At 42.5% G+C, this 17,598-nt stretch overlaps 1 protein-coding gene across 3 annotated transcripts in view; it reads left to right on the forward strand.

Annotated features, from left to right (window-relative positions):
• Positions 1 to 17,598, forward strand: part of LOC125451651 (receptor-type tyrosine-protein phosphatase mu-like) — an 820,886-nt gene that overhangs the window by 274,225 nt on the left and 529,063 nt on the right. For all 3 annotated transcript variants that reach the window (XM_059646218.1, XM_059646219.1, XM_059646220.1), the window contains exon 4: positions 10,756 to 10,834. In XM_059646218.1, coding sequence (XP_059502201.1) covers positions 10,756 to 10,834 — 79 coding nt within the window. The remainder of the gene's footprint in view (positions 1 to 10,755; positions 10,835 to 17,598) is intronic.

Here is a 17,598-nt window from a genome sequence, read left to right on the forward strand (position 1 = left end):
ATGGAATGATTAATCAACTAAAAAAAGGGGAAAAGTCTCAAGTCACATGAATAATCTTTGTGACTAACTGAGAAAGAAAAGTAGAGGAAAATGACTGACAAAACCATCTGAGATGACACGTTGTGAAGCTGGATGAACACAGCAGGCCAAGCAGCATCAGAGGAGCAGGAAATTCTGCTCCTCTGATGCTGCTTGGCCTGCTGTGTTCATCCAGCCTACACCGTGTTATCTCAGATTCTCCAGCATCGGCAGTTCCTACTATCTCTGACAGAACCATCTACCTGTTTGCAGAGAGGAAGAAAAAATACAGTTAGTACCTTCAAACATAACCTCAACTGTGTTTGTTAGGTGTGGGCTTTGTGAAGATTTGTGAGGCCTGCACCCCCTTCAATGTTCAACCTCCACCTGATCCTATGAGTTCTTTATGTTCTGATTCTGAATTCCTGTGTTTCTCCAGCTCACATCGTCCACCTTTGGACCTCAACATTGTGCTCTGCCTGAATCTCACCTTTTCCCCTTTAGAGCCCTAACTCACCTCCCACAAAGTCACACAGTATAGCCTCTATGGCTCTCCTAATCTCTCCTTTCTTGGCTTGTGTTTGTTTTTATCTGATTGTGCCTCTGCTACGGGTTGCTGCAATAGCATGCTGTGTTGATGGAAGTTGCTTTTGGTGCCACATGGGGGTTGTGCATCATGAGGCTGTAAACAAATTAAATGGTTCAGGTAATGGGACAAAACTAAATGAAACATTTTTTTGACAGTTCAGATGTTGGATTGCTGTCTGTAACAAATTGATGTGTTAAGAATTGCAGTTTCCATACATTTTGACCTTTTTTTCAAATTCTGTCTCTCCCTATTTTAAAGATGCTTTCTCATTCTGGTGTACAGTTTGGCTGCTAATCCCTGCCTAGAATTTCGTGAAAATGAATGCTGACCTGTTATCTTGCCATGAAAAGCCTCATTTCATCTCAAACAACAAACCTTCCAGCCAGTACCGAAGTGCAATTGGGATATTTTTCTTTACTCCTGTTTCATGTCGCACAGACCAATGGCAGTATTACAACTACAACATTCGTTAATTCACAACTGTTCAGCTTAGGAACACACCAGACAGAATAGGCCAAATGGATTCTTGAACTGTGCTCTAACATTCAATACAATCATAGCAGATCCACTTATGTCATGCTTTCCATTGTTATCTTCACATCATTTGATCCAATTTCTATCTGCAATCTGTTAATCTCTGACTTGAATACACTGAAAAAGTACATCTAGTGCTTCCAGCTGCAGAATTCCAAAGTCACACAGACACACTGTGTGAAAAAAGACTTCTCCACACCTTGATTATAACTTGCTAACACTTTATTCTGAAACTGCAAGACTACGTATTCGATGCCCCAGCTAGGAGAAATTTTGTCCTGGCGTCTACACTATCAGGTCCCTTCAGAAATTTATGTTATAATGCAGTCATTGTGGGGTATGAGATTCACATAAATCTTAATGATGCATGTAATTACAATATTTTGAGATTTATAGGAGAGCAGATGTCAGTCTTGAGTGAATATATTAGAGAGGTCTTAGATACTACATTTGAGAGTTACACTTGATAACCTGCTATGTGCAGAAGTGAAAAAAAAAGACATTGAATGTTACAATACATAGAGATTTGAAGAGCCTTACTTAGGCAGAAGAAGTAAACAGCCTCAGGGACAGTGTACATGTGTCTCCCACATCCCAGAAATTCCCCAGATTGGAATATCACTGTACAGGTAGCAGTGTTGGATTAATGTGCAAGATAAGGCATTATGGCAAGCAAGAAACAACCCTCTAAGGATTTGAAGTTAAAACAGAGCCCAAGGGACATGGATGAAAAGGAAAGACTCTGAAGGCAGGACCTTAGACAGGTTCAAGAGAAAAAAAATCCCAGAACGTCATAGAATATGAAAGCACAAAAAATATCTCAGAAGACATTGATTAAAGTTTAAAGAGCAGGAAGACTCTGAAGGGTGGAGAAAGAACATTGAAAGACTTCATAATAAAGTCATGAATTGGCAATACTCTGGGAAAGAATATTACAGAATTAGAAGGTTTCATCATCAGCAGAGCAAGAGTCACTGGACTTGAAACATCAACTCTGCTTTCTTCCCACAGATATCACCAGGCTAAGGTAAATAAGGCAATCAATTCCAGTTTTTTTTAAATGTAGGGAATATAGGACCAGTCTACTTAATCTTTCCTCATAGGAACCATCCCTCATCCCACAATGGTTAACCTTGTGGCATTCCCTCTAATGATTTTGTAATAAACCAGTAGTAATTCCAATCCCTGTGATACAGAGGACATCAAGTGGATGTCCAGAGAAGTCATCCTTCCACCTTTTTAGGGAGTAACAACCTCTAACAACATTACTGTAGCTAAATACACACCTAATACACTGTTTCTCTTTGTTCCATAATTACTGCTGCTTTTGATCTTTTATAAGCCATATTACAGCCTTGTCATTCCTTCCATCTATCTATACTGGGAGATATATTTGTTTCTTCTTCAAGTTTCCTCCCCATTAGCTCATCCTCTGTAAATGGTATTTAACATTTCTCACCAACTTTTGTGCCTGTCAACAGGTTAAATAACGTGTGTGTATCAATTGTTGCGAAATTATTTTGCATGGAACACCCTGTGACTTCTGATTTGCCCATTTCTGGAACATTCGCAAAGGAATGGTTAGGACTAAAAGCTGTTTTTTTTTCAAAAATGCATTTATGGGATACATATATCGCTGGCAAAATCAACATGCTTTCCCCATCCTTTATTTCCCTTGAGAGGGTGATGGCGAGCCATCTTCTTGAACTGCTGCGGTCTATGTGGTATGGTCCACCCACCCACAGTGCTGTTAGGATGCCAGTTCCTGGATTTTGACCAATTGACTGTCATGACTCACTGGGGCAGTGTACTAGAAACCAAGCAAGTGGCCATGCATTGGCTGGCCTGGTCTTTTAGATGATAGGTAAGAAAGAGGTTTGGGTTTCGCATGTATTCATATTTAATGCCACTGATTGAAAATTATGATCACTGTTTTCCATAGCCAATTAGGAATTCAATTGCTTTCTGTCATCTTGGGACCAACACTGAATGGTATGAAGTTAAATGCAATGGATGTCCAAAGAGGCTTGAGGGTTCAGGTGCATAGATCTTTAAAATGTCATGAACAGGTGCAGAAAACTGGTAGAAGTTTGGAATAGGAGGGTGCAGAAGTGATAGTGCAGTTACACAAAACCCTTGTTCAACCCCACTTGGGCTACTGTGAGCAGATCTGGATACCACACATTTGGAAGGATAGATTGGCCTTTGTAAGAATGATACCTGGACTTCAAAGGTTATGAGGAGACATTACACAAATTAGACCTGTTTTCTGTAGATTTTAGAAGGATAAGCAGTGATCTGAGTGAAGTCTTCAAGACTTAACAAGAAAAGACTAAGGGCAGGTAGAGATAAACTACTTCTACCAGTTTGCGATTCAAGAATTTAGTGTCATAATCTGAGAATTAAGGCCAGGCCATTCAGGAGAGATACTAGGAAGCACTTCTTCATATAAAAGTTGGTAGGTGATTGGAACTCTTTTCCACAAGTAGCAGTGAATTCTGGATGAGTTGTTAGATTTAAAGCTGAGATGGATACATTTTTGTGATGCAAAGATGCTAAGGAATTTGGGCTAAAGGCAAGTATTTTGAGTTAGTTCACAGATCAGCCATAATCTAATTGAGTGATGGAAAAGGTAACAGGGGCAGAATGGCTTATTCCTTTACCTATGTTCACTGATCCCTGTTGCACACCACCAGTTATAGGTTGCTGTTCTTAAAAGGTCTCCCCCCAATGCTGCTCCCCAATTTCCCATATCTCGGTCTTCTATTGGTTAGCCAATCCTTTAACCATGCTAATATATCTCATGGGCTTTTACCTAATTAGATAACCTAATGTTTGATACCTTGAGAAACATCTTCTAAAAATCCAAATATTACATCCACTACTTTCCTGTTAATCTATCCTGATTATTATCTCTTCAAAGAATTTCAGTACGTTTGTGAGGCCTGATTTTTCTTTCATAAAGCCATGTTGACTCTGTTTGATCTTGCTATACATTTCTAACTGCTCTGCTATTACATCCTTTATAATAGATGCTAACATTATTCTCAATAAGAGAGTTAAAGTAACTGGCCTATGACTTAGATATCAATAGCTCTGCACTCTGGACGACCAGCTTATTTCAGTAGTAGGGTGAGGTCTATTCACCTGAAGTGAAGATGAATAGGCTTCAGTAAACATAAGTACTCATGAGGGATGGTAAGAGAGGACAATTTCTGGAGTCAGTCTGTAGCATCATGTGACCTCAGATCATGATGATGACAAAACTCCTTGTGCACATGCTCAGTGGTTGTTATTAAAGCTATAACTATTTAATCCCCAGTTGAGGAAGACCATTTTTCATCGAGGTTGATACTTCACCAGCAGCAGTTAATGTTTATCTTGTGTGTGTGTGTGTGTGTGTGTGTGTGTGTGTGTGTGTGTGTGTGTGTGTGTGTGTGTCCATGCCTATGACATGAAGGGAAGCTTTACTACTTAAGACTGAAGTGTGAAATGTGTCCATATCTCCGCAAAAGCACCACGGTTCTGAACAGCATTAAGTATTTTATTCTTCTGCTTTAAGTTCAAGAGACAGTTTTTCAGGGTGAGAATGTAGGAAAATTGAGGACAGAATCCCACACCAATCAGCAGTCAGCTTGCACAGTTCTTTTGAACAATACTCTTTTCTGACATTTCAATTTTGTGTATTTGAACATGTTCTGATTGGATTCTTTTGATTTTCCGCAGTAATTACCAATCACAGTATGGTTTCTAGTCATTATATTGGAAATTGTTGTGAGCTAATCAGAAAGCATACTGATTAAACCCATTTTATTCTTCTAAACTATTTATTTTTCTTGGTAGTCAGCTCCCTGGTAACATTGACACATTTTGTGGCAATTGATTCTATCTATTTGGCTGCAGGGACCATCATAGCCAAGGCTGACCCTATCCCAAGCTCATATGCATTAACATGTCCATGTCTGGTGGAGAGGTGGGGTGAATTTTGGATAAGGTGAGGAAAAGGCATGTATTCAAATTTCTTCCCCTTCCAAACCCAGGAGACAGGACTCTTATAACATCTCAACAACTGCTCCAGCTGAGGTGATTTAAATCAGTAAACACTAACTACCTTCTTAGGCTGTACCTGAGGGGGCAATGAAGGTATTGACTTTTAACTGTATCCTGTAGCCTTCATGCTGATGGAGTTTAGGACCCTGAACATTGGCTTGCATTCTCATCTACCCAGGCTGCTTTGCAACTACAGCCAAAGTTGTTTTCAGTCAGGGCTCAGCCTACTCCTTTATCATACACAGGAAGAGGCAATATGCCTATTAATGCCCTATTAATCCAGAAACTAATGTTCTGGGGATGTGGGTTCAAATCCTGCCGTGGCAAATGGTGGAATTTTAATTCAATTTAAAACAAAACACTCTGGAATTGAGGGTGTAACAATGACCATGAAATCACTGTTGATTGTCAGGAAAAACTCATCTAGTTCACTAAGGTCCTTTCAGGAAGGAAACTGCTATCCTTACCTTGTCTGGCCTACATGTTACTCCAGATCCACAGCAATGTGGTTGACTTTTGACTTCATTCTGGGCAATTAGTTATGGGCAATAAATGTTGGCCTAGCCAGAGACTTCCACATCCTGTGAATGAAAAAAAAACAGCCATTTCTTGGGGAGCCAGTGAAGGCAAATGAGTGACTGTAAATTAGGGTTCTGTACCTGATGTCTATCCAAGTCTGTGATATGTACCAGGAAGGAAAGACGGCATACGAGGGCTTTGGATGCAATGAGATAGTGGAGAAGCTAAAGATTTAAAAATGACATCTATCCTGGAAAGACTCTCTGCAATCTGAGTGATCAGGATCTTCATAGAGGAAGACATGTGGTGCATTGGCAATTTACTCCTTTTAGCAGTGCAAGGATGAATGACAATTGCTTGTGGCCCATCTGTCCTATTTCCATACATTGAGTCATTCAAGAGAAAGTCAGCTGCAGTGACTCAATGTTCTTGCTTTTCCTTCAAACTTCCTTGAACTTAAAATGAGATTTATATAGATTGTAGCTTTGTAGAATGCAACCCACCAGTTAATTAAGCTGAATGCCTGAAGCTAAAATTTCCTCTTAAACAGGGGCCATCCCATCTCTGAAGTTATGTCCCATACCAAGATAATAAAGTGGAGAAATAGGAATTATGCACTCTGCTATCGCCAGACGAGAATTCCATTTGCTATCAGCTACTTGCTGCTGAGCCATAGAGATAAGAAAGGAGGATGCTGGCTCATTTGCTCGAAGTCCTTTATCAGCTGCAGCAGTTTCAGTGAATGTGGCCTATCAAACACTAGGTTCAAATTGCTAATCTCCTTCCATTAGCCATCCAGTATATGGCAACGTTGGCTCCTTAAACAGCCTTTCCAAGATCTCCAAGCCCTCTCTTATTTTCGACTTGTTTGTTTGTAATGTGGAATAGCATAGTGTCAATTTACATCTCACAGAGTAAGAGTTGCAACCAAAGAAAACAGACCAATGACTGGACCTCAGCTCCCACTGATTTGAGTGTGGAAGCCCCAATTTGCGACCTACCAGAAAGGGAAGAAAGTTTTCATGAAAGAGGCATTTGGAAGTTATAAAAGTTTGTATCTTGGATTGGTGTGTAATTCACAAAGAGTGAACTTGTTAAGTGAAAAATGAATCAACTATATGATCACAGGATAGTTGCAGAGCAGAAAGGAACCTTTTTGGCCCTTGTGTCCATGCTTGCTGTCAGTTCTCTGAGTTCAGCAAGTCAGCTAATCCTACTCCCAAGCCTGTCTTCATGGCCCTGCAATTTTTTTTCTCCCCTTCAGATTTTTACACAATTCTCTTTTGAAATACAATTAGATCAATAGCTGCTGGGCTCTCAGGGGGTGCAGACTAGATTAAGCACTGACTGAATGGCAACATTTTCCTGATGGTATTTTGGACTCTTTTTCACTTTCACCTTACAATGACTCACTTGTACATTTATAGTTCATACTCTGATATATATTCATCTTCATCTGGTTTTACCAGACCAGCCACAAATTGTGGACAGTATGGGTCTGGAGGCAGATGATTCCAATAGTATTTAAGGTAACCCTTAGCTGCAATCAGGGAAAGTTCGAAGCGGGTCTAACCTTTATGTATTTCACCCGCGGTCATGTTATGCATTTTCAGGGTTGAAATCTTCCGCAGTTCTCCCTCTTGGCTGCAGAACAAGCCTCAGCATCTGAAAATCGCTGTCAATTTCACTGCCAGTGGATTCATTTCATAGAATCATGACACCATACAGTGCAGAAGAGGCCCTTTGTTCCATTAAGTTTGTACCACCAAAAATACTATCTACACTGGTCCTACGTCCCTGCACTGCCCATACATTGCGATCACCTTTATAAATGGTGAGCTTCCTAGGCAGGGAAGGATTAATCCTCACCATTCACCTAGTCAATGCATTATTCCATCATCAGTTCAATTTCACACTCACTGAAGTTAAATGCTTACTTACTGCCTCTCACACTTCATGGGCCTGAGGAACAGGGAGACACCTCATTCTGAATGCAGACAGTCTCGAAGCAATGCTGACACCGACAGAATCCAATGGATATTAATTCAGCCTCACATCTAAGTCAGGGTATGTTGAAACAGCATCATCATTACTATAAGCTGCTGTCAATATGTCACATTTGACAATCAAAGCAGCAAATGCTTAAAATATACAGCAAATCAGGCAGCATCTGTGAAAAGAAAGCAATGGGTTTAGCATTTTCAGGCTACAGTTTTCTTCAGAGTAATGAAAATGTGCTGTAATCTCAGTGTAATTTCAATATAAAATAGTTTGCAAACTGCTTGTCACCTTCAATGGGATAATTTAAATTTTTTTAATAGGACATGGGAGTTTCTAGCCAGACCAGCAAGTATTGCCCGTCCCTAAATTGTCCTTTTTACAATTGTTGAAATGATTTTGTTTTAATTCTCTGAGGGATGTGATGTTGCTAGTTGGGCCAGCATTTATTGTCCATTTCTCATTGCCCATGAGAAGGTGGTAGTGAGCTGCCTCTTTGAACCGCTGCTGCCCACGTGCTGTAGGCAGATCCACAATGCCATTAGGGAGAGAATTCCAAGATTTGACCCAGTAACAGTGAAGGAACGGCAATATATTTCCAAGTCATGATGGTGAGTGGCTTGGAAGGGAATTTGCAGTTGGTGTGTTCCCATGCATCTGCTGCCTTTGTCCTTCTAGATGGAAGTGGTCATGAGCTTAGAAGGCACGATCTAAGGTTATTTTGTGAACTTCTGAAGCAGCACTTGTAGACTGTACACACTGCTGATACTGAGCATTGATGGTGGGGGGGAATGGATACTTGGGGATGTAGTGCCAATCAAGTGAGCTGCTTTGTCCGAGACACTATCAAGCTTCTTGAGTGTTGATGGAGCTGCACCCATTCAGGAAAATTGGGGCTATTCCAACACGCTCCTCACTTGTGCCTTGTAAATGGTGGATAGACGTTGGGGAGTCAGGAGGTGAATTACGTGCTGCAAGATTCTGAGCCTCTGACCTGCACTTGAAGCCACTGTATTTTTATTTTGAGCCCAGTTCAGTTTCTGGTAAAATGTAACTCCCAGGATGTTGATACTGGGGTATTCAGTTCTGGTGCTGCCTTTGAATATCAAGGGATGGTGGTTAGATTGTCTCATATGGAGATGGTCATTGCCTGCCATTTGTTAGGCACAAGTGTCACTTGTCACTTTCCACCCCAAGCCTGGATATTGTCCAAATTTGGCTGCATCTCTTGAGTTGCCTAGAAGCTGAAATGGCCCACCCTCCAATATGTCAGGTGTGACACTAACCCACCAGAGAGTTTGCCCCCGGTACCCATTGATTCCAATTTTGCCAGGGCTCCTTGATGCCACATTCTGTCGGATGTGGCCTTGATATCAAGGGCTGCACTCACAACTCACCTCTGGAATTCAGCTCTTTTGTACATGTTTGAACAAAGGCTGTAATGAGGTCAGGAGTTGAGTGATCCTGGCAGAACCCAAACTGAGTAGGTTATTGCTGAGCAGATGCTGCTTGATAGCCCTGTTGATGACACTTATATGGCCAACAATGTTTAACTCTAGATTGTTGCTGAATTTAAATGTCCCCATGTGGCTTGTCCTGAGAACCTGAAATGTCCCCGTGTGGCTTGTCCTGAGAAGATGAGTTTGAGGTTCTGGAATGCAAGTCTAGTGACATTACCACTGTGCCTTCACACCCCCTTGAGGCAGAATGTGTTTTACAATTGTCAGATAGCTCAAGTTATTGCAAAGGCAGTGATGGTGAAAATTACTTCATGATTAAGAAATAAATGTTTTCAGTCAGGTCACATTTGCTGTCAGTATGTTTTTCTCATTCTGTATCCTGTACAAAGGTATTGCAAGTAAGTTTGACCTTGTGCAATGGTGTAGAATAGGCGTAAGTGAATCAGTAGCCAGTTTTACACCTATTCTGAGTTTCACTTGCATCGAAAGTCCCCATACATCTCATAAACTCAGATTTATGTCGCATTAAGCCTAGGCACAGGTGACTCACTTATATTCTGCTTCTTGGGTGAACCTTAGATAGTTGTCTATTTACCAGAGACATGTAAGCAACAGAGTGTGGTGTTGTACATGGCCCATTCACCCATGAATGACTGCACCTTGACCAGAGAGAAGAATCCTGATGGCTTTACCTTCACTTCTCATGTTGAAAGCTTTCGCCCGAAGTGTCAGGAATAGGACTGACAAGACACTATGTGGGTAGTTTCAACAGGTTGTGTCAATCTAACACATGATTATCATTGGTAAAGTAGAAACTGAGAATTGCTAAAAAGAAATGCATCTTGTTCAATGTCTTTGTCTTGTACTCACCAGGACAGCTGTAATAATACTACCGTAACACTGAGCCATATTGTTCTCCCTTACATTGGTATTTCTTGCAAGTGTTCTGATGTGTATGAAATGAAATCGTTCAACAATTTGTGTATTTTTTTAGCAATATCATGTAGTTGTCAATGTATCTGACTGAAATGTGGGTAAGATTGAATCTGTTGCAGAAGTGTCACTGAATGATATAAATGTATTGCTCAATTTTGATTTAGTAATTTAAGTTTGTACATATTCAGGGCAGTGAGCAGGTACCTGTCATTTTAACTAATTTGAATGATTAATCTTTTTTTCAATAATGTATACATCACTTAACATTGATCCCAGAGAATGCATCCCTCCAGCAAGTTATGCAGCTAATGCATTATTTAAGTCACTAGTACATTGCCTGTGGTGTCGGCCCCAAAGAACAACAGGACTTGAAGATCATTAGTTTGTAGCTTCTTTTCAGGAGGCTTAATGCGTGCATGGAAGGGTGGGAAGACCTCTAGATTTGACTTGGTCAGATTATCTCACCATAAAAAGCAGAAGGTATGCAAGGCACACCCAATGAACAATGATGGGGACTTTATAAATCGAGTGTTTGGTTTTTATCATTCCGCTTGGCTTTGCAGCTTTATGTATGTCTGATAGTACACTTAGAAGTTTATGGCTGCACAACCCATACAGATTTATTGAAAATGTGTTTTTTTTAAATTAAAGGTTATATTTGAAGCAGTGACATCAGGCCAGCCTGGGTACATCGCCATTGATGAAGTGAAAATCCAAGGACACCCATGCAGTAAGTAAGAAGTAGATTTTTCTGCCCTGTTTCAGAGCAGACAAATAGAAGGTCTGACCTGTGGGGAAATCAAGTTTTGGTTGCCCTCTAGTTATTATTTTAAAAAAATGCAGCGATAATACTTCTTTGTCCTTAGGACTGAGAGAAGACACAACATGCTTTAACTAGCAAAGATGAACCTGCTCAAATATACACGTTCCAAAAGCTCCCTCTCTTACACAGCTTGGAGTAGGTATACTGACAAATGTTGCCATTGTCTGTCTATCCTGTTCAGGAATTCTCTCCTTGTCCCTCCTGCCTGTTCTGATAGCCAGATCCGCAGCTCATTGATTGCTGTGCTTTTCCACACTTAGCTCTGGCTCTTGTGTGGTGTGAAGCAGTTTGGGATGATGCTGCTGCAGGTCGTTCGTGTTTCTGAAAAAATATGTTGGACTTACTGACAGAACCTGGTTTCATTCAGCCTCTGGTCACTGCCCTCCCATTGGTTCCACTGTACAAATCAGAAAGCTGTTGACTTGAGTGTTTGTTTGAAACAAATGTGGCCATTGTAGCGTCTGTTCTGCCCATTTCTCTCTGAAAACGCACAGTGCACAACACAATAAGGTCGCAATGTTAGAGCTCATTACTGGTCTGATTGATTTTAGTTTGCAAATTAGCTTATCTTAGATCTTTGCTGTATTGAAAGAGAGCTGACGAGAAATTCTCTGTATAATAGTTTCTAGAACATTAAATCCAGGTCACATACAGAAAGACTGGTGTCCAGTAACACATTCCTTAGGGAGAAAGTCATGACACAACCAAAACATTTCATCAAATTTTAAGCGCAGACATTGTGTTGCAGATCTAGATAGATTAGACATAAATCTCAGACCTTTCTGAGGAAGGGTCACCAGACCCGAAACATTAATTTTGATTTATCTTCACAGATGCTGCCAGACCTGCTGAGCTTTTCCAGCAATTTCTGTTTTTGTTTCTGATTTACGGCATCTGCAATTCTTTCAGTTTTTAGACATAAATCTCACTGGGTTCCCTGCCCCATGAACTTATAGTCAAGGGAATTGTGGGAATTTCTCTGAAAACCTTTTTGCATTCTTTTGATTTTTTTCAGGTCACAGTTCATTCCTTTCTTAATGAGGGAAAGCAAGAAACCCATTCCCAGATTTAACTACCTCAGAAAAAAAATTAATTTGCTTCCTACTAATTCTGTTTTTGGGGTGTGTAGAATCATAGAATCCCTACAGTGTGGAAACAGGCCATTCAGTTCAACAAGTCCACTCTGAACCTCAGAGCATCCCACCCGGATCCATTCCCCTGTAACCCACCTAATCTACACATCCCTGGTCACTATAGGAAATTTAGCATGGCCAATCCACCTAGCCTGCACATCTTTGGACTATGGGAGGAAACCGGAGCACCCGGAGGAAACCCACGCAGACAAGAGGAGAATGTGCAAACTCCACACAGAAAGGTGGCCGAGGGTGGAATTGAACCCGGGCCCCTGGTGCTGTGAGGCAGCAGTGCTAACCACTGAGCCACCGTGCTGCCCCGTAGGAGCATAGCAGGAGATGGTGGAGGCTCGATGGGGGAGCCGAGCTCATCAATGCAAAAGACAAGGGCATTTGTGACTATCTTCAGCCAGAACTGTTGAGTGAATGTTTGATGTCAGCTTTTTTGTGCGAGAGCCAGCGTCACAGATGCCAGTCTTCAGCCAATTCATTCCACAGGCTATTAAGAAATAGCTGAAGGCACTGGATCCTGCAAAGGCTATGGGCCCTGACAACATTTCAGCTTGTGCTCCATAACCTGCTGCCACCCCTAGCCAAGTTTTTCAAGTGCAGCTACAGCCTTAGCATCTATTTAGCAGGTAATATGGAAAATTGCTCAGTTATGTTCTGACAGAAATTCAATGTGGCCAATTAAAACTCTATTAGTCTGCACTTGATCATCAGCAATGCAATGGAAGGTAACATTGGTAGCGCTATCAAATGGCACTTAAACAGCAATAACCGCTTACTGACACTCAAATCAGGTTCTCCGAGGGACACTCAGTTCCTGACCTCATTTCAACCTTGGTCAAAACATGGCCTGAAGTTAAATTGTAGAGGCGAGGTGAGAGTGACTTCCCTTGACATTGAGGTAGCATTTGACGTGCATGTGACACCAAGGTTCCTTTGCAAAATTGGGTTCAGTGGAAATTATGGGGAGAACTTGCTCATGGTTGGAGTCATACCCTCTTTGTATTATTCATTCTTGCAAAGTTGGCATCACAGGTTAGGCCAGCATTTACTGCCAGCCACCAGAAGTCCTTCAGCAATACTCCATCTAATTTTTCTGTCAGTGTGCCAAACTCCAAGGTCCATGTGCAGCATTGACTTCCAGATGGGAACTCTGTCCTTGAGAAGGTGGTGGTGAGCTGCCTTCTTGGATCACTGCAGTCTTTTTGAACAAAGCCCTTAGGAGCAAACAGTGACCTTAGGGTTTGAGATCCACACCCTCACCACATCAAGTGGTGTTCAGCATACTGAGTTAAGGTAAGACCATTCCCCATATGTCAGTCACTAAGCATTCAGTGTGCTAATAATTGTACGTTGTAGCTAGTTGTATGTGGCAACTACATTAATAGATCTGAGTTTCCTGATAAGTGCATCACATTCATTTGAAGATTCATTTGGTAGTTACGAGATAGGCCATGCACTAATGTGTTTGTGTGAAAAGTATCACCAGCAACAAAAATCAAATTTGCATTCAGCTAACTCCTGTAATATTGCAATGACTCACAGCAGAGTTAAAAGGCCATTCATGTATCCAACTTGGAGATGCAACAGTTTCTAATGAAGTTCTGATCTCTATTTGTGTTATTTATAGCATCTAAGTGGGTGTTTCCTTACTAGAACCAGTTCATCAATAACAAAACAATTTTCCTCATCTATGTTGAAGAAATCAACTGACACCCAGTATCATATGGAGTAGACGCGGTAAATAGTTTAGTTGCTGAGGGAATAAGAAATGCTGGATATGTTAATAGGGTTAAATGAAACCAGGGTGGGAGGAGGCATGTGTATGGAGAAGCAAGAAGTTAGTTTTTCCTTTCCTTTGTCAACCATTTCGTCTAGTGCCAGAATAATTTATTTCTGATAAACTTGCACTGTTTCACTTGGTATGCGTCTAACCTTGGGAGGAAAGCAGCTAGTCTTTAAAACTGCCATTGATATGCAAGCCCACAGTTTACACATCTCCTGGTCAAGATTCCAACCAAGCAGAGAGTATAAGTAATACTTTAATGAGTAAACTGGGCACTCAGTACTTTTGGAATCTGAGATTGTCTCATGTCCTCCTGTCCCGAAATTAAGATTTGAAATTTAACCTTGATGTATGTTTCAAGGTGTTTTCAGCTTCAATAGAATGTGGGTTGATCTTAAATCCACAAAAAAAGCAAATCACTTTTATTTAATCAACTTATTATATATATGAGGTGGATTTCTCAGCTGAGAGCTTAATTTTCCTCCTATAATTTTATGGCTAATGGTTTGATGGCTAGAGGACTATGACATTCATTCACATTCTCCTATTTGTGAAACAAGTTTTGTCTATGCTTCTTTCTTACTGAACAATAATAGAAATCTCACAGGATATAGGTACCGCTGTGACATCCCCATCTGTGATGCAGTTAATTCTGGGAAACTGTTCCAATCTGTGGGTGATTCATTCACTTCTTAGACCAACACTGGTGAAGGTGCTTTCAGATGAATAGGAAAGCATGTCTCCTGCATATCTTTCATTAATTTAAAAGCTTGTCTTCTTCCAGGCAATGCTGTTTTGGCATCGGATCTGGGGCCATTTTTCAGCTGGAGATTTAGATCGACAAGTTTAGAGATGAAGGCAAGAGGAAGCAGCTCTCAGAACAAGAATAAATGATGGTGAAAAATCAAGATAAAAAGGAACTTTTGAACATTGCTGGAGTCAAATAATATATTCATCCAGAGCAGACAAAAGAGCCCCAATCTGACTGATACTTGCCTCATTATCATATCACAACTAATGGCCTTTTCTCTCTATTAGTAATAGACTCAACAATGATCCAAACCATAAATAGCCTTGCCGAGAATACATAACATCACTTGCAACAGTGATAATGGGAACTGCAGATGCTGGAGAATCAAAGATAATAAAATGTGGGGCTGGATGAACACGGCAGGCCCAGCAGCATCTCAGGAGCACAAAAGCTGATGTTTCGGGCCTAGACCCTTCATCAGAGAGGGGGATGGGGTGACGGTTCTGGAATAAATAGAGAGAGAGGGGGAGGCGGACCGAAGATGGAGAGAAAAGAAGATAGGTGGAGAGGAGAGTGTAGGTGGGGTGGTAGGGAGGGGATAGGTCAGTCCAGAGAAGACGGACAGGGCAAGGAGGTGGGATGAGGTTAGTAGGTAGGAGATGGAGGTGCGGCTAGGGGTGGGAGGAAGGGATGGGTGAGAGGAAGAACCGGTTAGGGAGGCAGAGACAGGTTGGACTGGTTTTGGGATGCAGTGGGTGGAGGGGAAGAGCTGGGCCGGTTGTGTGGTGCAGTGGGGGGAGGGGACGAACTGGGCTGGTTTTGGGATGCGGTGGGGGAAGGGGAGATTTTGAAGCTGGTGAAGTCCACGTTGATACCATTGGGCTGCAGGGTTCCCAAGCGGAATATGAGTTGCTGTTCCTGCAACCTTCGGGTGGCATCATTGTGGCACTGCAGGAGGCCCACGACGGACATGTCATCTAAAGAATGGGAGGGGGAGTGGAAATGGTTTGCGACTGGGAGGTGCAGTTGTTTATTGCGAACCGAGTGGAAGTGTTCTGCAAAGCGGTCCCCAATCCTCCGCTTGGTTTCCCCAATGTAGAGGAAGCCACACCGGGTACAGTGGATGCAGTATACCACATTGGCAGATGTGCAGGTGAACCTCTGCTTAATATGGAAAGCCATCTTGGGGCCTGGGATAGGGGTGAGGGAGGAGGTGTGGGGACAAGTGTAGCATTTCCTGCGGTTGCAGGGGAAGGTGCCAGGTGTGGTGGGGTTGGAGGGCAGTGTGGAGCGATCAAGGGAGTCACGGAGAGAGTGGTTTCTCCGGAAAGCAGACAAGGGTGGGAATGGAAAAATGTCTTGGATGGTGGGGTCGGATTGTAGATGGCGGAAGTGTCGGAGGATGATGCGTTGTATCCGGATGTTGGTGGGGTGGTGTGTGAGAACGAGATGGATCCTCTTTGGGCGGTTGTGGCGGGGGCGGGGTGTGAGGGATGTGTTGCGGGAAATGCGGGAGACGCGGTCAAGGACGTTCTCGACCACTGTGGGGGGAAAGTTGCGGTCCTTGAAGAACTTCGACATCTGGGATGTGAGGGAGTGGAATGCCTCATCGTGGGAGCAGATGCGGCGGAGGCGGAGGAATTGGGAATAGGGGATGGAATTTTTGCAGGAGGGTGGGTGGAAGGAGGTGTATTCTAGGTAGCTGTGGGAGTCTGTGGGCTTGAAATGGACATCAGTTACAAGCTGGTGGCCTGAGATGGAGACTGAGAGGTCCAGGAAGGTGAGGAATGTGCTGGAGATGGCCCAGGTGAACTGAAGGTTGGGCTGGAAAGTGTTGGTGAAGTGGATGAACTGTTTGAGCTCCTCTGGGGAGCAAGAGGCGGCGCCGATACAGTCATCAATGTAACGGAGGAAGAGGTGGGATTTGGGGCCTGTGTAGGTGCAGAAGAGGGACTGTTCCATGTAACCTACAAAGAGGCAGGCATAGCTGGGGCCCATGCGGGTGCCCATGGCCACCCCCTTTGTCTGTAGGAAGTGGGAGGAATCGAAAGGGAAGTTGTTGAGGGTGAGGACGAGTTCGGCTAGGCGGATGAGGGTTTCGGTGGAGGGGGATTGGTCGGGCCTGTGGGACAGGAAGAAGCGGAGGCCTTTGAGGCCATCTGCATGCGGAATACAGGTGTATAGGGACTGGACGTCCATGGTGAAGATGAGGTGTTGGGGGCCAGGGAATTGGAAGTCCTTTGCAACATACATTTATCAGCCTGTAGCAGAGGTCCATATTACAGCTATAAATTCCCATTGCACTCAATGTACAGGATCTTAACACTCAAGCTTGACACCAGCTAGCCTCATGCTCTCTTCATTCTATCATCGCCTTATCAGCCTTGATGGTGCTCTAGTCATCTTGGCTCTAGGTTTGTTAATTTGAATAAAGATTCAATGCTTCCAGATTGAGTGCAAAAAATCATACAATCATACAACAATACAGCTCAGAAGCTGGACATTCATTCCATTGGTTCTGTACCAGCTCTCAAGAAGACTGATCCAATTATTCCTACTTCACTGACCTTTCACTAAAGCCTTCCTTTTTTTTCCCCTCTCAGTTTTCACCCATCTGCCTTTTGAAAGTTATTGTTGAATGTGTTTTCATCAACCTCAGGCAGTGTTTCTGGTCATATCTCACTGTGCAGCAGAAATTCTCCTCATCTCACCGCTGAATCTTTTACCAATTACCTTAAATCTGTGTCCTCTGGTTAGTGACACTTTTCCGACTAAAATAGTTACTCTTTATATCCTCTGTCAAGTCTATTTACTGCCCCTGTTGAACCTATTCAAACATTTGGACACCTCTTCAATTTTCTGTTAACCTTTTCTGCTCTCAGGAGAATAATCACAGGCTCTCCGGTTTTCCCCAGAGCTAGAGCTCTGCACCCCCAGTTCTATTTTATTAAATCTCCTCTGCACCCTCTCTCAGGAACCTGCCCCCCCACCT

The sequence above is a fragment of the Stegostoma tigrinum genome, chromosome 5 (genome assembly GCF_030684315.1).
Source record: "Stegostoma tigrinum isolate sSteTig4 chromosome 5, sSteTig4.hap1, whole genome shotgun sequence".
Taxonomy (NCBI): Eukaryota; Metazoa; Chordata; class Chondrichthyes; order Orectolobiformes; family Stegostomatidae; genus Stegostoma; species Stegostoma tigrinum.